At 39.6% G+C, this 23,025-nt stretch overlaps 1 protein-coding gene and 1 long non-coding RNA gene across 5 annotated transcripts in view; one reads left to right on the top strand and one right to left on the bottom strand.

Moving 5' to 3' along the window:
- The window catches only part of Pi4k2b (phosphatidylinositol 4-kinase type 2 beta), a 36,841-nt gene extending 16,625 nt beyond the window's left edge, over positions 1-20,216 (top strand). The window contains exons 6-11 of one of the 4 annotated variants that reach the window (XM_070012379.1): positions 1,363-1,430; positions 3,429-3,528; positions 9,045-9,178; positions 11,076-11,135; positions 11,339-11,372; positions 17,504-20,216. In XM_070012379.1, the coding sequence (XP_069868480.1) occupies positions 1,363-1,430; positions 3,429-3,528; positions 9,045-9,178; positions 11,076-11,135; positions 11,339-11,372; positions 17,504-17,700 (593 nt within the window). In that variant the 3' untranslated portion in view covers positions 17,701-20,216. Of the gene's footprint in view, positions 1-1,362; positions 1,431-3,428; positions 3,529-9,044; positions 9,179-11,075; positions 11,136-11,338; positions 11,373-15,500; positions 16,481-17,503 lie in introns of those variants that run through there. The other 3 variants (XM_070012381.1, XM_070012380.1, XM_070012382.1) reach the window with 3 other exon arrangements.
- LOC138820624 (uncharacterized) lies at positions 17,400-23,025 on the bottom strand. Its single transcript, XR_011369936.1, has 2 exons — positions 22,936-23,025; positions 17,400-17,670 (listed from the first exon to the last, which is right to left on the bottom strand). It is a non-coding gene; the product is annotated as an uncharacterized lncRNA (long non-coding RNA).

The raw sequence follows: 23,025 nt of genomic DNA, 5'->3' as shown, positions 1-23,025 counted from the left end.
TTGATACACAAGTCTTCTTCTCCCTGTCTTGGAAAACATCTGTGGTACTGATTCTTTAATTAATTCTATACTGGGAGCTTGTGTCATCACATCAGGCCCTGCCCAAGCTAGACAGATCAGTTCTGTCCCCTGAGGGTAGGGGACCCCAGAAGCAAATATTGGAAATGAAATGTTGAAGCTGGGTGCTGCTAACTCATGCCTGTAATCCTAGCTACTCGGGAGGCTAAGATCTTAGTGTCACAGTTCAAAGCCAGCCCTGGGAGAGATGTCAGTATGACTCTTACCTCTAATCAACCAGCAAAAAACAAGATGTGAAGGCATAGCTCAAGTGATAGAGCTCCAGCTATAAGCAAAAGCCCACTATTGGCACAAAAGAAAAATGAAATGAAATGTTGAAACTTGATTGGGTAAATTGTTTAATCTTTTTTGGGGCATTGTGTATCTGAAAGTGTTATTTATAAGACATCAGACTTCATTTGCTCTGTGCTATAAGTAACAGTGATGTAGACAGTCCAGAGCTTAGTTTATTAGACTCTCCAGAAACATTGCATGGGAACTTGTAAAACCACATCGTCTCAGACCAGACTTAGGTTCAAGAGGTTCAGGAGCCTCCAGACAGTTCCAATGTACTCTAAAGCTTGAGAAGCTCCCAATTAAAATTTCCTTACTATTCATATTAGTTTTGGTTAACATGGTTAACCAAATATTAACATGGTTAATATTAAAAATTAAAATTTAGGTTAATATTATGATTGGTATATCGTTTGGAGTGCTCTGTGCTGACATTAGGTTAACCTGTTTGGCCCTTGGCCTGGCAAGATGAGCAGTTGGTAACCTGCTGTCACAGTTACACCCCTACAGGGAGCCAATGAGGATTAAATGAATTAACACATGTGAAGCACTTAGAGTATCTGCCCAGAGAGAACAATAAATGCTAGCTAAAATTGGCACTTTTAAAATATGTCATAAATCAGAATCAGTGTAGCAAACCCAAGTACAGAAAATAATGACTCTTAAAAATAAGGAGGTAAGTGAAATATGCTGATAGCTCACACCTGTATTTCTAGAGAATTTCTAGCTGCACAGAAGACTGAGAACTGAGAATTCGGCTCAAAGCCAGCCCAGGCTGGAAAGTTCAATTAACCACCAAAACTAGAAGTGTAGTTATGGCACAAGGGGTAGAATGCCAGTCTTTAGCAAAAAAAAAAAAGCTCAAGGACAGTGCCCATCCTCCTAGTAAAAGCTCCAGGACTGGCACCAAAAATAAAAAGTAATAATAAAGATGACTAGATCTTTCCCTTTGATAACATACTATAGAATCAAGAAATATAATTCATAGACTTTTTTTGTCTCTTTTAAAAGACAGGGGAAATGACAACTGGTTAGTCAGATATGAAAAGGAAAAATGTGGAAAGGAAATCGATGGGCAGGTAAGGAAATTCTCATTAACCAAGTAAAACTTAATATTGAATTTATATAAAAGATTTTTTTTGTATAAAAGATTTCTGTAGGTGAAGTTTTTCTTCATCATGCCTTCCTCCATGTAGATGTTGGTCTCACTCTCATTGTCTTCCTCAGTGTCCTTTTTTTTCTCAGTATCCTTCCTGCTGTTACCTTTTTATACTGTATGTCTACCTTCTATTTCACTGTCTCTGGCAGCTTTCTTCTTGTTTTTTTTTTTGCCAGTCGTAGGGCCTGAACTCTGGGCCTGGGTACTGTCCCTCAGCTCTTCAGCTCAAGGCTAGTGCTCTACCACTTGAGCCACAGCGCCACTTCTGGCATTTTCTGCTTATGTGGTGCTGAGGAATTGAACTCAGGGCCTCATGCATGCAAGGCAAGCACTCTATCACTGAGCTACCTTCCCAGCCCTCTTCTGAGTTTTTATTAGGCAGTTCTCTCAGAGTTGGGCAAACTGAGGTACCACCAACTTTATCTTGCTTTTATATGAAAAAGGCTCCTGGCACTTTGGGTGACATACTTGTATTTTATTAATTCAACTCCTTCTGAGTATTTTCAGTATTAGGTAAATCAACATTACCTAATACAGTGAAACATGTTTGTTTCCCTTGTGAGTCAGATCTACTACTCAATCAAAAAACAACAAAAAAGTATTTCTATTCCTTTTAAGAAACTGGCTTAAATAGTCTGAGGAGACCGCAAACACTATCAGAATTTTAGATTTTAAATTCATTGTTATCAACTTTGAATTACCCAGATCAAATTTTAAGTACATATATTTTTGAGTGGTTTAAATTTTTTTAAACAGTCCATAGATTGGAAAAAAATTTAAGCCAGGTACAGTGGCTCACACCTATAATTTTAGCTACTCAGGAGGCTAAGATCTGAGGATCGAGGTTTGAAGCCAGCCCAGGCAGAAAACTCTGTGAGACTTATCTCCAAGTTAACCACCAGATAGCCAGAAGTGAAGCTGTGACTCAAGTGGTAGAGTGCCAGCCTTGGGGGAAAAGCTAAGGATAACACTCAGGACCTGAGTTTCAAGCCTCCAGTACTAGCACATATACACATACAAACACACACACACACACACACACACAAAACAAAAGAAACAACAACCAAGGAAATCTTAAGATTCCTTCCATTATACCTTAATATATTTAAGTCTTCAGGGAGTTTTATTTAGAACCTCTGGTGTTTGACCTAATTGTTTGTATGGTATTCTAAGAAAGAGTACATCTCAATAACAGTTTATCAAGTGATCATAAAAAGCAATAATGGGGAAGGAATGGGAAGGGGAACCAAAGGAGGAGGCTGCAATGCTTGATAAGAAATGTACTCATTATCTTGCCCATGTAATTGTAACCCCTCTGGTACAGTATTTTCACAATTAAAAAAAAAGTAATAATAATAGGAAAACATAAATGGTGAGTATAGTAATAAATAAGATAATACTTTTTAAAATCTTAATATTTTCAAGCTCTCTACAGAGGAGGAAATGAAAACATTACTGAGCAAAAGTCAATTTTATTTATTTATTTTTTCGGTTGTTCATGGGGTTTGAACACAGTGCCAGAGTACCGTCCCTGAGCTGTTTTGTTCAAGGCTAGTGCTCTACCACTTTGAGCCACAGCACCACTTCCAGGTTAATTGTGATGAATTGGCAATAAGAGTCTCACGAAGTTTCCTGCCAGGGCTAGCTTTGAACTATGATCCTTAAATCTCAGCCTCCTGAGTAGCTAGGATTATAAGTGTGAGTCAGTAGCACTCAATCATAAGTCAAATTTTTCTTTACAAAGAGTTCATGAATTTCTGTTTGTTAAAATGGCCTCTTCCCTTCCTGGGTAAAAACTTTAATTTTCGTGGGCTTTGGAGAAAGAATGTCCTTAAACCTCAATTATTACCAAAAATAATTTGTTCTTGAAGGTATTTATCTAGGTTCTCTTATCAACAGATAGTTTTCTTCTCTTTAGGAAGCAAATTGGATCGATGATAAAGAACTGCTTATTAAAATAGCTGCAATTGATAATGGCCTCGCATTTCCTTTTAAGCATCCTGATGAATGGAGGGCATGTGAGTATTTAGAACTTTCTGTAATTCTGTAATTACCCCTATTCCCAAATAGAAAGGCAACAGAAGTTACAGACATCAAAGTAGAGGAGAGCTAATTAGGCACCATCATTCAGTATTGCTCAATTCTAGGCATGTGGACATAAGGAATTACTGTGTATTGTTTGCTTAATTTTGAGTGATTGTGTTTGGTTTGATTTTTGCCTTTCTATCAGCCTTGTCCAATGAATGTGGTAGCTTAAGGGTTTTGAGGGTTTTATTTGGTTTGTTTCTTGGTGTGGCACTGGGGAATGAACTTGGCCTACGCACTCTCCCTTAGCTTTTTTGCTCAAGGCCAGCTCTCTACCACTTGAACCATACCTTCACTTCTAGCTTTTTGTGGGGAAAGGTGTGGTTAATTGAAGATAAGAGTCTAATAGACTTTCATGCCTAGGTTGGCTTCCAACTGCAGCCCTCAGATCTCAGACTCCTGAGTAATTAGGATTACAGATATGAGCCACCGGAGCCAGCTTATAGCTTCGTAATTTTTAAAGTATATGTGATGTAAGAATTATCTATGTTAATATTTTGTGGAGCTGAATGCTCATGTTTAAGGTTATATTCACTTACAAAGCAGTGTTTTGCAGTGGCTAATGATAGGTATGAAATTGGCTCAAGTTAGAGAAAATACACAGCAAGCCCTAAGAAGTTAACTTAATAAAGGAAAAGGGTTATTTTTGCTTACAATGTCAGAGATTTCCATTCATGTTACCTGATGCTGTTGGTTTGGACTTACGGCAGCACAATATGGCATGGTAGGAATGCATGGGAAGCTGATCAGCTAGTACAACTAGGAAGTGAAAGAAAAAGACAGTAAAGTACCAAGGCCCAGTGTCCCCTTCAGGTGCACGCCCCCCATTGATATAACTTTCTTCCAGTAGGTCTCACCTTCTAAAAGCCCTGGGGAGGCTAAGCCTTTAATGCATATCTCTGTGGGGGTAGAAGTCATTGAAGAGCCACACTATAATACTGAATTCTAGGCACATAATTTCCTCTGAGCATTACTCTGGCTATACCACGAAATGATATTATTCTCTTGTTCTACTTTTCATATCCATACTTTCTCCTTTTCTTTATAGTTCCTTACCTCCCCCCCCCACCCCCACCTCAGCACTAGGGACTAAACTTGGGGCCTCATGTTTGAAAGTTGGGTGTTCTACCACTTGAACATGCCCTAAGCTACTTTCTGATTTTCTTTCAGATAGGAGTAATTTAGGAATGTTTTATTTGATTTTAAAATTTCTAAGTTAAGCACAGGTAAATCATGCCTATAATTCTAGCTACTTAGGAGGTTGAGATGTGAGAATTATGATTGGAAGCCAACCTGGACAGGAAAGTCCATGAGATTTATTTCTTATTAACACCCCCCAAACACACAAAAGGAAATGTGGCTCAGGAATAATGTCTAGGCCTTGAATTCCAGGCCCACTATTGCCTTCCCCATCCCCCCAAAAATCTAAATTAGTTTGATGTATTTTTTGGGTGGGGTCTGGTCGTGGGGCCTGAACTCTGGGCCTGGACGCTGTCCCTCAGCTCTTCAGCTCAAGGCTAGCGCTCTACCACTTGAGCCACAGCACCACTTCTGGCTTTTTTCCTTTTGCTTATGTGGTGCTGAGGAATCGAACCCAGGGCCTCAGGCATGCAAGGCAAGCGCTTCTACCACTGAGCCAACTTCCCAGCCCAGTTTGATATATTTTTAAACTATACTTGTTGGCATTCAGTGTCCATTATTCCTATTTCCCAGTATTATTGCACTGTAGTCTGTGAATATGGCCTGTGTATATTGTTTTATGTAGCTTGTTAAAAATTTTTTGTGGTCTTATATATAGCAAATTGTAGACCTATATTTGGAAAAAATGTATTGGACATAAGAATTATTTTTGTGAAAATACTGTACAGAGGGGTCACAATTACATGGGCAAGATAATGAGTAAAGGCACAAGAATTTCTGTCTACTTGCCAACTAAAGTTTGTTCTTTGTTAGCCTTATCTTCAATTTGTTCTTTGACCACTTGTTCTATTTATTTTGAGAGGGAATTAAAGATCACTGATATATATATATATATATTTTTTTTTTTCTTTTGGATAATATTGGTGGGCTTGAACTTAGAGCTTGCCAGGCTGGCACTGAGCCACACTGCTAGCCCTATTTTTCGCTGGTTATTTTTACAACAGGGTGTCACATCCCACACTCTAAGCTTTAATCCATCTACTTTAGAACTCCACTGGTACACACCACCACATCCAAAAAGTCCGAGGACTTTTCTGCCTGGGCTCTGATCCTCCCAATCTCTTATGTAGTGGAGGATGACAGGTGTGTCTCTGTTCCCAGCAACGGATTGAGAATGGGTCTTGAGAACTGTGCTACCCAGGCTGGCCTTCAACTATGATCTTCTATGATACTCTTTGTACTCTTGTTCACAGCTTCCCTAATAGTGATTGATTTTTGTCAGTTGCTTCTTGCTTTTTTGGGGGGCGGAGGAGAGAGTGGCGCATGTTATTTTCATATATAGATCTAACATTTTTACCTGCCTGGTTGTTTTTGTTTTTAATCTGTACAACTTATCTCTCTGGATATTTCTTGCTTTTCTTATTTGTCTGTTATACTATTGCAATACCTCTTTGCCTTTTGTTTCCTGATATTATTCTATACTTTTATTTACTTATTTTTTTTTTTTTTTGGGTCCAGTCGTGGGGCCTGAACACTGGGCCTGGGCACTGTCCCTCAGCTCTCCACCACTTGAGCCACAGCACCACTTCCAGCTTTTTCTTTTTGCTTATGTGGTGCTGAGGAATCGAACCCAGGGCCTCAGGCATGCAAGACAAGCACTCTACCACTGAGCCACCTTCCCAACCCCTCTATACTTTTATTTTTAACCCCGTCTTTTTTTTTTTTTTTGCCAGTCTTAGGGTTTGACTTGGGGCCTGGGCATTGTTCCTGCGTTTCTTTAGCTCAAGGCTATCACTCTTATCACTTGAGCCACAGTGCTACTTCTGGCCTTTTCTGTGTATGTGGTACTGAGGAATCCAACCCAGGGCTTCATGCATGTTAGGCAAGCACTCTATCACTAAGCCACATTCCCAGTCCCATCATTTTCTTTTCTTTCTTTTGCTTTCTTTTTCTTTTTCTTTTTTTTTTTTTTTTTTTGGTTGGTCATGGGGCTTAAACTCTGGGCCTGGGCACTGTCCCTCAGCTCTCCAACTCAAGGAGAGCGCTCTACTATTGAGCCACAGTGCCACTTCTGGTTTTCTGGTAGCTAATTGGAGATAAGAATAGACTTTGTTGCCTGGGCTGGCTTTGAACCTTGATCCTCAGAGCTCAGCCTCCTGAGTAGCTGGGCTCGTGCCTGTAATCATTTTCTTTTAAACAACATTTAGCTGAATTTTTTAAAGCCAAATCTGAGGCTTTTAAAAGGTGTCTATAGTTTAAAGTCTCAATAAAGTATAGAAATGTTTGAACTTATTCTGCTATTTTAGTTTATTCCACTTACTGTGAATTCTAAATTTGTTCTTTTTTGTTCTTCCTGTCTTTGTGGAAGTGATGAGACATCTTGCGTCCGCTTTACATTTTCCTAAAATCATTTGGAGCTTATATGCAAATTGCATTAAAAAAATGCTAAATCCAAGGTGCCTATAAGATACTGGGAAATTTTACCAAACATATAGTTGGAAATTAAGGCTCTGGAGCTTAAAGAGAATCTGGTATTTACATGGTTGTCTTGGAAGCAGAAGCCATGGTGCTGTTCTCTATCACCCAGGAAACTCAAGGAGAATAAACACGGTAGCCTAGTATCATGCCAGGAACACAAGTACTCAGTAAACATACCATGAATGCTTAATGAAGGAAAGAAAGAATGCAGGGAACAATGACATTGAAAGAGGGAAGGAAAAGGCAACAGAAGAGAGGAGCAGCTTATAGGACAGAAGGTGAACTTTGGAGAGAGTTGTTGCCAAGCCACAGTGGAGGGAATTATACAAGAAATAAAAGACACACTGCTCACTGCAGTGAGGTTGAATAGTGTGGGGAGTACAAATGGGCCATGGGAGGCTCTGGGGAGCTCAGGGAAAAAGATGGATGGGGGAAGTAGAAGTTGAAGGGCTAGAGATTCAAAGTGGAGGTGAACAAGGAATAACAACTTTCCTTTATGAAATTGTTCAAGGAAGGCAGAAAGGAAATGAGCAGGGCTGGGGATTGTATGGCCTGCAGGCTGTTATATAAGGCCCTCAAAATCATTTGGAACATGACAGAACAGACACACATGTTTCTTGTAGGCTCTACATGCCCAAGTGCCCATATTGATAATTTGGGATGACCTATAATGATGTTCTAAATATCTAGTTATCCTGGGCAGAAATAAGGTTTCTCAACTCCTCAAAGAGATGTGAGCCAGAAGAAAAGCTTTGTTTAGGGTGTATGGTGTAGCTCCCACTGTATGCAAAGGTGTAAATAGAAGAGAAATGATAAGGAATTATTCCTAGGGCACATTTCTTCCTCAGAGCTTTCTGATGATAGAATTGAATGAATTCTATCAAATGGGATTCTGGAATCTGCCTATGTACCATCTCTAGAAGATTTCACTATTGTACAACCCTTTCTCATCTCAGTGAATTTTTATGGCTTCTCTGTGGGGAGAACAAGAATTAGCTCAGCCATGAAGTTTTCTTTTTTTTTTTTTTTTCACCCTTTGGTTTTAAGATTTGAACCCAGGGCCTCACACATGCTAGAAAAGTACTGGACCTCTAGGCTACATCCTTAGTCCACAGCTATGATTTTTTTTTTATTGGTTGTGAACCTTGAACTCAGGCCCTGGATGCTGTCCCTGAGCTCCTTTGCTCAAGGCTATCACTCTATCACTTTGAGCCACAGTTCCACTTCTAGTTTTGGAGTGGGTAATTGGAGATTAGAGTTTCACAGGGACTTTTCTGCCCTAGTTGGCTTCAAACTGTGATCCTTAGATCTCAGCCTCTAGAGTACCTAGGGTTATAGGCGTGAGCCACTGGTACCCAACAGCCATGATCTGTTATCTCTTACAGCCTACTTAGTTTGTAATAATTAAAAATTCTAGAACATCCTCTTTTCCTGAGGATGTGTTGCTGTGGAGGCAGGGAGCCCAGCATTCAGCTTGGGACTTGAAGAAGTGACCAACCTCTAAACTCAAAACCAAAGAAACTAAAATAAGGTTTTCAAGAAAGGACTATTTGACATGGATTTATTGTTAAATTATTATCCTTTACTAGCCAAAACTCAGAAACAACCAGTTTCTGTGCTTCACCAATCTGAATTAGGTATCTGAACTTGGAATCTGAGTTGTAAAGGATAGTTGTCTTCAGATAACTTCTCTCTCCTTTTAGGGGGACCGCCCAAGAACTTATAGGAAAAAAAAAAAAAAACAACAACAGGATGAATGTGAGTCTGAAGATACCATTTTCTGCCTTTGATTAACAGAATGAGTTTTGGTTTATTTGTTCTTTTCTATTAGATCCATTTTATTGGGCTTGGCTTCCTCAAGCCAAAGTTCCTTTTTCTGAAGAAATAAGAAACTTGATTCTACCATATATTTCTGACATGAACTTTGTGCAAGATTTGTGTGAAGATCTTTATGAACTTTTTAAGGTAAATATCTCACTTGGGAGGGTCATTTGTTTATTGTTTTGTGGTGCAAAGGATTAAACTGAGGGCTTTGTGCTTACTAGGCAAGTGCTTGGCCCAACTCCCAACATTAAATTTTGAATGAGCCTAAGGTATGGTAGATCAGACTGCCACCTGCTTACATGCAAACAATAGGCATTTCTCACACTTTTGGAGGCTAGCAGTCCAGGATCTCTGCCTTCTTTGTATAAAGGCATTAATTCCATTATGAGAGGTCTATCTTCTTGACATTGCCTCCTAAAGACCTCATGTTTAAATACCATAACATTGACAATGAGATTTCAACACATGAATTTCAGGTGCTCAAGTATTCAGTTCTTAAAAGGCACCAGGCCAACCTAAAACTTACAATCCCACAGCACTATTTTTAACCATTTTGGGGGGGGATGGGTGAGGGGCTTGGTCATGAGGCTTGAACTCAGGTCCTGGGTGCTCTTTTGTTCAGAAGCTAGCACTCTACTACTTTAAGCCATAGCACCACTTCCAGTTTTCTGGAGGTTAATTGGAGATGAGTCTTATGAGGACTTTCCTGCCTGTATTGGCTTTGAACTTCCATCCTCAGATCTGAGCTTCCTGAGTAGGTAGGATTACAGGCCTGAGCCACCAGTGTCCTGCTTGTTTTTATCATTTTAGTTTGATGAAATTATGCTAACAAATGTCAACCTCATTGCCCAAATGTAAAAGGTACTTGTCTGTCTTCTAGCAACATTATTTTAATTTAATCCTGATAGCCTACTCTTCTGCATTCAGAGAAAAAGAAAATAAAAATAAAGCACTTTATACTATCTGCATACTACTTTTTAAAGTGTTTGTAAAGGGTAGGTTTCATTAGGTAACCCATGAAGAGAACACCACACTGTATTCAGGCAGGAAAAGTTTATATACCGAACTGCTGCTCCCAACCTGCAAGGTGGAGAGGCATGACTGAAAGGGTACCCACTCCCTGGCCAGTACTTATCTAGGCCAGGGACAGGAAGAGGTGTGGCTAGGTAGGGGAAAAGCATGGCCACTGGATCTGGATGTGACCTCTGGGTCTGGGACCTTCCTGTGGTCAGATGGGAGGGATAACAGAGGAGGCCCAGGATATGACTTAGCAGGAGGGGGAGGTGACTGCTTCCAGGTGTGCCAGTTACCTAGGTACTACAGATACTGGGTGGAAACTTAGCCAGGAGGTAGGGAAGGTGTCTGCACTGGGCCTGTGTGGCCTCGGACACACCTTACAATGTTTAGTTGTGATTATCAGAAAAAATGAAATCTTTTTTTTTTTTTTTTTTTGCAGCCCAGGGGCTTGAACTCAGAGCCTGGGCACTGTATCTCTCAGCTTCTTTCGCTTAAGGCTAGCACTTTACCACTTGAGCTACAGCACCACTTCCAGCTTATTCTGTTTATGTGGTACTGAGGAATGGAACCCAAGGCTTCATGCATGCTAGGCAAGCACTCTGCTACCAAGCCACATTCCCAGCCCTCTAACATGAAATCATTAAGAACAGCTTTATGGCTTACTAAGAGTATTCCTTCAAATGAGACTACATCAAAATTGAGGGGTTTTTTGACTTTTTATAAAATTACCCTTTAAATTACAGTATGTGTTTGGTGACTTAACATGATTTAATTCTAAAAAGCCCAAACTCATCAACTAGAAAATCATCTTAAGTCTTTCCTGGTGCCATAGGCATGGCTCAGTAGAAGAGCACCTGCCTAGCTAGTCTAAGTCCCTGATTAAAAACACCATTACATTTCTAAAGCAAATTTCTAATGGTTTTACTAGCTATGTGAAAATTAACTTGATTTTAAATTCTTTATTTGTTTCAAATATATTTATTTGGGCACTATATTAACCTTTTTTCCTTTTCCATAATAGACTGACAGAGGATTTGACAAAGCCACATTTGAAAGCCAAATGTCTGTGATGCGGGGCCAGGTAGGTCTGTTTTTGATGATGTTGTTTATGTACTAAAGTCTCACGAGACAGCATCAACTTTCCACTGTGTTAGGTGGAAGACGTGACACTGCCGTTGTGCTGATCTGGAGTAGTTCTGATTATTAGAAATGAAGTTGATTTAAATATTACTTTGCCTCCTCTTTTTGACCTTATTATATAACTAGTTGTTTCCTCCCTCGCAGCATACTGCAGATGGAACTGGAGGTAGAGTGCTAGGTAAGAAGTCTTATCACCCAGCCATATACCTAGTGTCTTTTCCCCCATTGTGATGACTATTTTACTACCTTTTCCTTCCCCAAATCCACTTATTTGGACACTTCAAATTCTGCTGTCAGTAGATTTTCTTTTCAGAACATGTTTGGTTTTGCTAGAGCACTTAGTAAATAACCATGTCACCAGGGTTGAGCACCAAATTGAATATGGTGAAACTATGTAATTATAACTTGGTCCTCCTACCTTCCTCACCTCCTCTAATTAGAGATACAATGAATTAAGTGGAGTACTGTGGACTTTCAGGCCAAGCTGACTCATGGATGACATCTGCTTTTTCAACTGTATTCCAAAAGGAAAGCTTGAAATAAAAATAGGTTGGCTTTCAGTCACTTATAAATTAATGTTGCTGTTTGCTACCTAATAATCAGGCAGCTATTAGTTGCTATTTGTTGCAATACCTGTGGCAAGAAGATACTGATTTGTTGTATTTTATAATTTCAACAAGCAAATGTAATTCATTGTAATTCAGATATTCATTAATCACATATATTTATGTACAACTAGTAGGATACAGCTATAGATTCCACATGGAAGGAACTAGAGAAGTTCAAGAATTTAGTGTTAAAAAGGGGTTGTAGCTGGAGGGCTGGGAAGGTGGTTTAGTGGTAGAGTGCTTGCCTAGCATTCGTGAAGCTCTGGGTTTGACTCCTCAGTACCACATACACAGAAAGATCCAGAAGTGGCGCTGTGGCTCAAGTGGTAGAGCACTAGCCTTGAGCAAATGAAGCTCATGAACAGTGCCCAGATCCTGAGTTTAAGCAAAAAAAAGAAGAGTTGTAGATGGAGACGTGGCTCAAATTGTAGAGCACAGACCATGAGTTCTAATCCCAGGACTACCAGAAATAAAAGAAGGGTTGCAAAAAAATATTTAGAGAGGAAACCATGTCCTGTTTTTTTTCCCTGTGTGTTACCTGAAATTATTTATTTTGGATATGAGGGAGGTAAAAATCTGTATCTCAGCAAAGAGATCCCTAATCCAAGAGGTGAAGAACTCCTGAAGAAAGGGAAACTGACAGTAGTATAGATTAGCTTCTCAGTTTTGGAGACCCAAGCCAGGGATCCCAGCTAGGAACCTGTTTGGGGAGTGGAAGTGGTTAAATGGTCAGCGGTTATAATTATGCTGCATTATTGCCTTCCCAAAATGAGTTGAGCTAAGTCCCAATTTGACCTTTTTGCTTCAGAACTTTCCTTGCCCCTAAAGGCCCATCATAGTTTGTTGTTCTTTGTGGGTATTAGTGGATTCCTGGAACTTCATGTATCCCAAATCCTGCATGTGCTGTGCTTTTCCCTAAAAAGAAATACCTATGACAAAATTTGATTAACAGTAATAGAACACTTAACAATAAACATGCTAAAAATAATCTTAAACTTACAAATTGCTTATGCCTGAGATTTTCCATTTATACTATTTTCAGACTAATGTTACTGTAGGAAACTAGAACTGTGAGTATGGGCATAAGTCTCTGAGAATTCTTATATTATTTTATTTATTTTTTTGTTGGTTGTGGGGCTTGGATTCTGGACCTGGGTCCTGTCCCTCAGCTCTTCAGCTCAATGCTAGTGCTCTACTACTTGAGCCATAGCACTGCTTCCAGCTTTTTCTATTTATGTGGTGCTAAGGAATCCAACATAGGACCTCATGCATGTGAGGCAAGCACTCTACCACTAAGCCACCTTCCCAGCCCCTGGAATCTTATTTTGTTTTATCTTATTTATTTATTTATTTTTTGAGGTCCAGTCGTGGGGCCTGAACTCTGGGCCTGGGCGCTGTCCCTCAGCTCTTCAGCTCAAGGCTAGCGCTCTACCACTTGAGCCACAGCGCCACTTCCAGCTTTTTTCTTTTTGCTTATGTGGTGCTGAGGAATCGAACCAAGGGCCTCAGGCATGCAAAGCAAACGCTCTACCACTGAGCCACCTTCCCAGCCCCTGGAATCTTATTTTAAATAAATGCTATAGATATTTTGTGGATTAAAGTTAGTGCATGAGGAATTAAAGTTAAATTAAAACCACCTGCATGAAGGCTGGGACTATGGCTTAGTGGTAGAGTGTTTGCCTAGCATCCATGAAGCCCTGGGTTTGATTCCTCAGTACATGAACAGAAAAGGCCAGATGTGGCACTGTGGCTCAAGTGTATAGCTCAGGAACAGAACCCAGACCCTGAGTTTAAGGCCCAGGACTGGCCAAAAAAACCCCACAACAACAACAACAACAACAAAAAACTACCTGTGTGAGAAGGTGTGAGGCCCTCCACTCTTAGGTGAGATGCAGAAGTGCAGGTGGGTTTCTTTTGTGCATTTATTTGTAACTGTCTTATTTACAGAGGAATTAGGTATTATGAAAATGCATATAATAAAATAAAAAATGACAAGGTCAAGATCTGGGGAGAAAGAAAGAAAATTATAGTGTCTTAGCTATAGCTTTTAAGTTAACATTGTTTTATCTTGTTTTCGATTTTTAATTTGATTTTGAGCATCCTGATAACTAAAATGAAAAATGCACCCTGACCATATATATTTGATCGCATAATTCTCTGGTTTTAGCTGGACTTTTTTTTAAAGCTGGCCTTAAAAGAGACTATCATTATTCTAAAGTACATTAGCACTTAGGAAACAAAGGTTTAACAAGAAAAACAGGAAAAGTGTATTTTGTTTTGTTTTGTTTTTTGGTTGTGGGGCCTGAACTCTGGGTCTGGGCACTGTCCCGAGCTCTTCAGCTCAAGGCTAGTGCTCTACCACTTGAGCCACGAGCCACAGCACCACTTGTAGCTTTTTCTGCTTATGTGGTGATGAGGAATCAAACCCAGGGCCACATGTATGCTAGGCAAGTACTCTACCACTGAACTACCTTTCCAGCCCAAGAAGTGTATTGTTTGTCTATATCCAGACAACTGAGTCATTTCAGCCAGTTTCTGTGTGTGTTTGTGTGTGGGTGTGTGTGTGTGGGTGTGGGTGTGTGTGAGCATGCACATATGCCAGCCCTCGGCTTGAACTGGGGGCCTGGGCATTGTTCTACAGCTCTACTTCTGGTTTTTAATTATTAGTCTTTCTTCTTCTTCTTTTTTTTTTTTTTTGCTGGTCATGGGGCCTGAACTCTGGCCTGGGTGCTGTCCTTCAGCTCTTCAGCTCAAGGCTAGCACTCTACCACTGGAGCCACAGTGCCACTTCCAGCTTTTTCTGTTTATGTGGCGCTGAGGAATCCAACCCAGGGCCTCATGCATGCGAGGCAAGCACTCTACCACTGAGCCACCATCCCAGCCCTACTTCTGGTTTTTTTAATGGTTAATTGGAAATAAGAGTTTCACAGACTTTCTTGCCCTTGCTGACTTTGAACAATGATCCTCAGATCTCAGCCTCCTGAGAAGCTAGTGTTTACCGATGTGAGCCACTGGCATCCCACAGAACTTTGTTTTTTTTAATCAGCATATTGAGTAGAAACAGTATAAACTGACTACAAAGGAGAATATGTGGTTTTATGTATTCAGTACAATAATTCAGCCAACTGAAAGTTGAGGCTGAGGCTTAGTAAACTAAAGAAATACTGTGTATATAGAAGTCCATGGTTTTAAGTCATCTATCTGCTTTTGCCATATCTAAGGCATTCCTATCAAGCTATCTAGTGTGGCATCTGTGGAGAATTTTGTTATTTCATCTTGTCTGCACTGTTTGTTTCATCTTGTTTTATTTTTTGGTTGGTTGTGGGGCTTGAACTCTGGGCCTGGGCACTGTCCCTGAACTCTAGCATTCTACCACTTGAGCCACTTCCAGTATTCATTCTGGTGATTAATTAAAGATAAGAGTGTCATGGACTTTCCTGCCCCAGCTAGCTTTGAACTGTGATCAGGATTACAGGCATGAGCTGCCTGACTTCATCCTGTTTTTTAACATAATACTTTTCTAGATTAAGCATATGCTAAGAAATTTGTATATCCATTTGTAAATTTGTAAGTCAATATGAGGGTTGTTGGGAGAAGAGGTATAATTGTTGTTGGGGGAAGGGGTCAAATTACTGCATTATGCGTACTTGCTCCTGTGACTGTTGTTTCTAGCTGAGTTTTGGTTTTTTTTTTTCCAGAGCTCACGTGGGTTTTCAGCTTCTTTTCTCACCAGTACAGTGCCTGTTCACTCCACCAATGTTTCTTTACGTGAATGCTAGATTATTGGGTGCCTTCAAAGTCCAGAGAAATGTTTACAATCAGACTAAATTAGAGTTGAATGTTTTTTGTTATTTTATAACTCTTTGAAATTGATAGTCTAATAGACGGATTCACTTTCTTGTACCTTTCTGTCTTTGGAATTCTGTGTAAACAACCATGTATTGTTTTTGTTGTTTTATTGTCAGTCATGAGGTTTGAACTCTGGACCTGGGCACTCTCTCTCAGCTCTTCAGCTTAAGGCTAGTGCTCTACCACTTGAACCACAGTGCCACTTCCAGTTTTCTTGCAGCAGTGGGGGGAGTCCACGAGGGGAGCAGGTGATTGGAGATGAGTGTCTTTCCTGCCCAGACTGGCTTTGAACTGTTTTCCTCAGATCTCAGCCTCCTGAGTAGCTAGCATTACAGGTGTGAGCTGCCAGTACCTGGCAATGTATTAGTTTTTAGAGTCAGGAAAATATTATAAACTTAGATATACTTAGACTAACAACTTTAGAATCAAATTCTTTTAACTGAAGGAGGAAACTAACCAGAACATTTCATTCCTTAGCCATGCTGGTCCATATTTTATGTTCATAGTATAAAAAAATTAAATGTCATTTTTTTTCTTGTTACTGAGATGTAGTCATCCCAAAGAATTTTTAGGAAAACCTATCATAAACCATAAACAATATCTAATTACTGTTGCTTGCAATGGCTTGATAATGTTGAATGTTTGAAATCTAGGATATAATTCATCAAATTTCTGCTATTCAGAGTATTATTACTCTTACCTGTACTCTGGCTTTATGTGAAAACTTTTGCTGCTTAGCACTATTAATCTGTCAGAACCAATAAAATCCACAGCATGTATATACTAGATCATTTTCAAATACTTAACTGAGGTATTCATATGTTTAAAATGTATAATAAAGAGAATTTTTCCCACTATGCAAGAAAAAAGATAAATGAATTATAAATTCTGTCTGAACAGAGTAGAATGTGTTTCATAACCTTACTTGTATGCTCAAAAGCAGAAATTTAAAGTGTCTTTGAATGTGAAATATAATGTACTTTACTATCTTAGTTTTGTTTTTCTAATTTAAGAATAAGCTTTATGGGGCTGGGATGTGGCTTAGTTGTAGAGTGCTTGCCTAGCATGCATGAAGCCCTGTGTTTGATTCCTTAGTACCATGTACACAAAAAAATTGGAGATGGTGCTGTGGCTCAAATTGTAGAGTTGTAGCCTTGAGCAAAAGAAGCTCAGGGACAGTGTCCATGTCCCGAGTTCAAGCCCCAGGACTGGCAAAAGAGAGAGAGACAGAGAGACAAAGAAATAAAAGAATAAGCTCTAGCTGGGTGCCAGTGGCTCATGCCCTGTAATTCAAAGGTTGAGTTCTGATAATCTGATTCAAAGGCATCCTGGGAGATGATCTGTGAGACATTTGTCTTCATCTAGCCAGCAAATGTTGGCCTGGTTCAAATGACAAGAGATCAGAGTATGAAGCCCCGAGTTAAAGCATTGGTTCTGCCATAAAAAGAATCACTGAATTTGTTTTTCAATGTCACCTCTCTAGCACTTAGAAATAAGCAGAGGCTGTAGCAGGTATGTAATACATTTGATTGTTAAATGAGGAGACTAGGCAAATATTTAAGTTCTACGTCAAATGAAACGTGTAGAACCTTTCACTTTCCATTTAGTCTCTAAATTCATTGCTTTTGGTCATAGGTGCGTTCTAGTATATTTTATAGTTATCAATTATTTTATTCCATTTGTGCATGTACATATTCACATATAGTACATATTTATACTTACTCCCTACCACAACCTCTATTGTGTAAAAATGAATAAAGTAAAAACTTTATTAATAAATGGTTAAAATATCATTGAAGTGAGGGTTTTGTTTTGTTTTCTTTAAATTGAGGAAAATTTCTCTTCTCCTCAGATCTTAAATCTTACTCAGGCGTTGCGAGATGGGAAGAGTCCTGTCCAGCTTGTCCAGATGCCTTGTGTGATCGTGGAACGCAGCCAAGGTGGAGGTCAAGGTCGGATTGTCCACCTGAGCAGCTCCTTCACACAGACTGTCCATTGCAGGAAGCCATTTTTTTCCTCCTGGTAGTAGATATAAGAGGACAACTGTAGGCATCATTGTGATGTAAAAGCATCACAGTAATGTAAACCTGCTGGTAAGACCACCAGTTGCCAGAAACCTCAAAAAAGTCCAAATCTTTCAAAGGTTATATATTTTTAATATAATCAAGTTTACAGTTTTTGTCCAAATATTAAATTTCTATTTCAGGGAAGAAGTGACATGTAATTGTATTTTTATAGAAAATTTGTATCATATGTTGTTGTTTGTTTGAAAGGTAATTCCATGGTTTATACATGTGAGCCTGACTGTAATTATTCTAGAATTCCAAGGAGAAAAACATACCTGTTGACCTTGAATACTTTTTAAACATGGAGAAGAACATTCATGTGAGCTGGTTGAATGTGGAAAATAATGTGTCCTGCAGGATGGTGAGAAGAGCCAGACCTGAGCTTTCTAGGAAAACATAGAAGCCAGTAGCTAAACAGAACAAAGGAATGCTGCCTTCATCCTAATGCTGCTATTTTAGAACTGGAATTAGTGTCCTTGACATAGTTATATAGAGGCTTATTTTGGATAAATGATAGACCATTTTCTTCTTTTGAATTTTAGAATGCTTTTAGTGAATTCTTTTAGTAAGGAGAAGAAAAAGATATTCCCCTTCTTTAAAAACAACAACAGAACATTCAACAGAGCCTTGAGGGGAGTAATATAAACTAAGATAGCAGATCTCCAATATTTGAGATTTTGAAATATCCTTAAAATTTCTTTTTCGTGTGACTGTATCTTCAATAAGATCAAGTCATTGATCAATTAGTATTTCAGAGTGTTGTTCAGTTTAGTACTTCAGTTAGTATAAACTTCACTGAAAAGTAAACTATACCCCAAAGTATATGTTGAGTTTCATTCTGGGGTTAATAGGTCATGAATTGTTTCAAAATAATACTACTTGAAATTATAGGTGATGCTATAATTAGATTCCGTTTTAGATTATTATTTCCAATTAAAGGAGAACCTGACAGCAGTAGCCACCGAATCATTTGTATTTTATATTGAAACCTTTTAGTATAATTTGAATATGAGTTTGCCTCGCATTCTGGGAATTGGGACTAACACTGTTTAATACCCAGTGATTGAAATGGATAGGATCCTGGAAAGAAGAAAAGCTTTGATCTCTTCTTCAGACTTAGATCCACCTAACTGGGCCATGGGTAGTCTTGGCCTTTTTTGTTTTAAGCTTAGTGTCAGATGATTCATTATTTTAATGAATTACTTTTGTATGAAAGTATCGGCAGGGTGGGTAAGTTATGTGTGGGAATGAGCTGGCATCTCTTCCTCCTGGGCAGATGACCCAGGACACTGCCATCGGAGGGGAGTCAGGAGTAACTACTTATACCTCCTCTCACCGTTCATTAGCTCTATTTTGAGATAATGGACAATGGTCTGGAAAATCAAAACTCAAACTACTATCCTTAGGTAAATACTAGTAATTAAACTGTGCCTTTTGAAGATCTATTCGAAAAGATGAGTTGCTATGATGTGGGTCTGACTTTCATTTAAAAAAATTTCAGTATTTTGAGAATTACAATAACTTTTTATAATAGAAAACCTAGTAAATTGCCATTTTCTATGCTAAAATTAAAATTGTGTGAAAATATTTTTAAATGTCTGACCATATTAGAATGGTACTGTTGAAATTTTTTAAGATAAGATGATAAGTCAGAGTACATTAGCTATGTTTTGTAAATTTCTATGAACTTAATTCTTATTTAAATACTGTGGCTTCTTCAATGAGTATATTTATATTGTCAAACATGGTAGACAAAAAGGTAATAAAAATCATTGTTTTGAGGCTAGATTTCTTCTGCATATGTGTACTTAACATTTAAAATATTTGTTTATTAAGTTTATAAATGATGGCAGACCACGTTTTCTCATGTCAATAGAATAGTTTAACTCTTTGTAATTCCAAAAGGTATATTTAACTAGTACTTTTTCAATTGGAGATATTTTAATTTTATTTAATTACATGCTGCCTTAAACACCCCAAATTTGCCAGCAGTGGACATCTTTGGAGAAATGGATTTTTAGATTTGAAAAAGATTGATTTACAATATGTGTGTGTGTGTGTGTGTGTGTGTGTGTTACTAGAGATTGCAGGCAGAGCCTTGTACATGCTAGGTAGGAGCTCCATCACTAAACCACACACACCTCAACCCAATTAAAAAACATTTTAACTAACTGGCTCACGCCTATAATCCTTTTTTTTTTTTTAAAACTAGGGCTGAGAACTGAACCCAGGGCCTTGGGCGCGCCAGGCGGGCGCCCTTCCGCTGGGCTAAACCCCTAGCCCCACGCCTATAATCCTAGCTACTTAGGAAGCTGAGATCTGAGGATTGCAGTTCAGAGTCAGCCTAGGCAGGAAAATCTGTGAGACTCTTAACTCCAATTAACCACCAGAAAACTGCAAGTGGTGCTGTGGCTTTCCTTGAACTGAAGAACTCAGGGACAGCACCCAGGCCCAGAGTTCAAGCCCCACAACTGACAAAAAATAAAAATACAAAAAAAAACTTATTAAAGAAAAACAATGGTGACGTGTTACTTGGTTTAATTATATCGTAAATCCCTTTACAGCTATGTAAAGACAAAGGCCGCTCATAGGGGTTACTGTCTGCTTGCTGTCATCAGGTTGCTTGAGTAGCTCTGCAGAGTTGAGGCAGAGATTCACAGTACTCTTCTGCCCTGAGCCTCACTTACAGTTAGCATGGGGCCACATGGCTGGTTTCTTGCAAAACAGACCCTACAGACAAGTGATACATGGCATTTCCAAGACTGGCAGTAAAACTCTTGGCTATGATTGACTGCACTCTTGTCCTTATGTAGCTATAAACAGACATATGGTGGAAGCAGCCAGGGTCCAGGAGTCACTGCTGGAAGAGAGCCACCGGAAGACCTCTTGACCACATGGTGATATGACCTCAGCAAGAAAGACAGGCTAGCCAGCCGCTGGTGGCTTGCTGGTGGGACCTATAATCCCAACTACTCAGGAGGCTGAGATGTGATGATCCACGGTTCAAAGTCAGCCCAGGCAGGAAAAGCCAGGAGACTCTTCTTTCCAATTAACCACCAGAAAACTGGAAGTGGCACTGTGACTCAAAATGGTAGCACAAAAGAAGTCAGGGACAGCGCCCACGTCTTGAGTTCAAGCCCCAAAAACAACAAGAAGAAAGAAATGCTTATGGGCAGGAGGCCTTGCTCCTGTTTAGCAAGAGTACAGCCTGGCACCAGTAGCTTACACCTATTCTGGAGGCTGAGATCTGAGGATTGTACTTTGAAGCCATCCTGGGCAGGAAAGTCTGTGTGAGACTTATCCAATTAATCACATGAAAAGCCAGACGTAGAGCTATGGTTCAAGTGGTAGAGCACTAGCCTTGAGCAAAAGGAAGGAGCTCAGGGGACAGCACCCAGGCCGACTTCAAGCCCTAGGACAAGCAAAATAACAACAAAGCTACCTGTATTCAGTCATTAAAATTTTGAATATAGTTGTTACCAAAGAGTAGATTACTGTCTTGAGAATTATAATGAAAATAGAAACTATAATGAAAATTTTAAAATTAAAAAGAAATCCAGAGCCGAAGAGGCAGAGGGGTAGAATTGTGGGTAGTTCTTAATCTAATTAAATTCACAGAGGAAAGAAAGTATTACAGAATGAAACTATTCACCAAAAACGGTGACCCATTATCTGAATCTAGAACTTGAATACTGGGTTAAAAGCCTTAGCTGTCCTGAGAAGCACTTGCTTTAGGGAGTGGCGAGCAGAGAGAAGGTGGGGGCCTGTAATTTGCCACCATGAGCTCAGCCAGAAGGAGGGTGGCATGGAGATCCACAATCACAATTGGGAGAGGCAACTGGTGGGTAGTAGTGGGGTCCTGTAGGAAGTGTGAGGGTGCTGGGGTGGACTTTTGCTCACATTGTGTTCTGAGAAATGACTAGTGAGAAGACCCAGATCTGTAATGACAAGGCTGGAAACAGTACCTGGGCAAGCGAAGGCCAAAATGCAAGGAGACACCAAAGGAGACAGATGTGCAAGCTAGTGACATTCAAGTGGCCTAACACTAGTGTCTTGGAAGGAGGGAGCTCTAGAACCCTTCTTACCTATAGGAAATCTGGAGCTGGCACTAATGACATGCTTGTCTGCTTTGGAGGCTGAGACCTGGAGTATCATGGATTGAAGCCAGGCTAGGCAAGAAAAGTCCACGAAACTCTAACCAGCAAAGTGCCAAACTGGAAGTGTGGCTCAAGTAGGAGAGTGCCTAGTAATAAGCTAGGTAACTGAGCGCAAGGCCCTGAGTTTGAGCCCTGGTACTTGTGTACACACACAAACGTGTATGCACACACACACACACACACACACATACACACACACACACAGAGCTTGGGAAAAATGGTAGGCTAATCCATCTCAGTTAAACATTACATTTTATAGTCTCTGAAAAGATGGCAACAATATAATGGGGTGGGGGGGAAAGAGAGGTTGTTCTAGGGCCTGAACTCAGGACTTGGGCACTCTGAGCTTTTTTTTTTCTTTCTTAAGACTAGCACAGCAACATGTCTGGCTTTTTGGTGATTAGTTGGAGATAAGAGTCTCACAGACTTGCCCAGATTGGCTTCAAAACAATGATCCTCAGAGCTCAGCCTCCTGAGTAGCTAGATTAGCCTCAGTCTAATTTTTAAAATATACTGAAGGAACTTAAGAAGTGGTAGAGCTGGGTGCCAGTGGCTCATGCCTGTAATCCTAGCTACTCAGAAGGCTGAGATCTGAGGGTCACAGTTCAAAGCCAGCTCTGGCAGGAAAGTTCATGAAACTCCAATTAATTAATCTCCAATTAACCACCAGAAAACCAGAAATGGTGCTGTGGCTCAAGTGGTAGAGCACTGGCCTTGAGCTGAAGAGCACAGGGACAATGCTCAAGCCCAGAGTTCAAGCCCCACAACTGATCCAAAAAAAAAAAAAAAGTGGTAGAAGCTAAGAAAGAACAGTATTAGTCTGTAAATGAGATGGGCAAGCAACAGAAAGAAATAAAATAGCTGCCAGAGCTCAGGAAATACTAGAGTTAAAAACATGTTTCAGAAATAACACAAGAGCAAATAATATACCACAGAAATCTGACAGCAAAAAACATCACACCCAGCGTTGAAAAACAAAAGCTTTCTATTATTAGTGTTTTATTGCAGCTATAATAAATTGTCACAAACTTAGTGGCCTGAAGCAACACAAATTTACTCACTTGTAACTCCACAGCTTAGAAATCTTGACAGGTCTCAATGAGTTACAGTCTGTCAGCAAGGTTGTGCTCTTTTCTGGAAGGCTTCAGGGA

This window comes from Dipodomys merriami, unplaced genomic scaffold, assembly GCF_024711535.1.
Source record: "Dipodomys merriami isolate MVZ:Mamm:240054 unplaced genomic scaffold, mDipMer1.0.p SCAF_9, whole genome shotgun sequence".
NCBI lineage: Eukaryota > Metazoa > Chordata > Mammalia > Rodentia > Heteromyidae > Dipodomys > Dipodomys merriami.
Note: the sequence above shows the minus strand (reverse complement) of the source record. Positions and strands in the feature narration are given on the sequence as shown.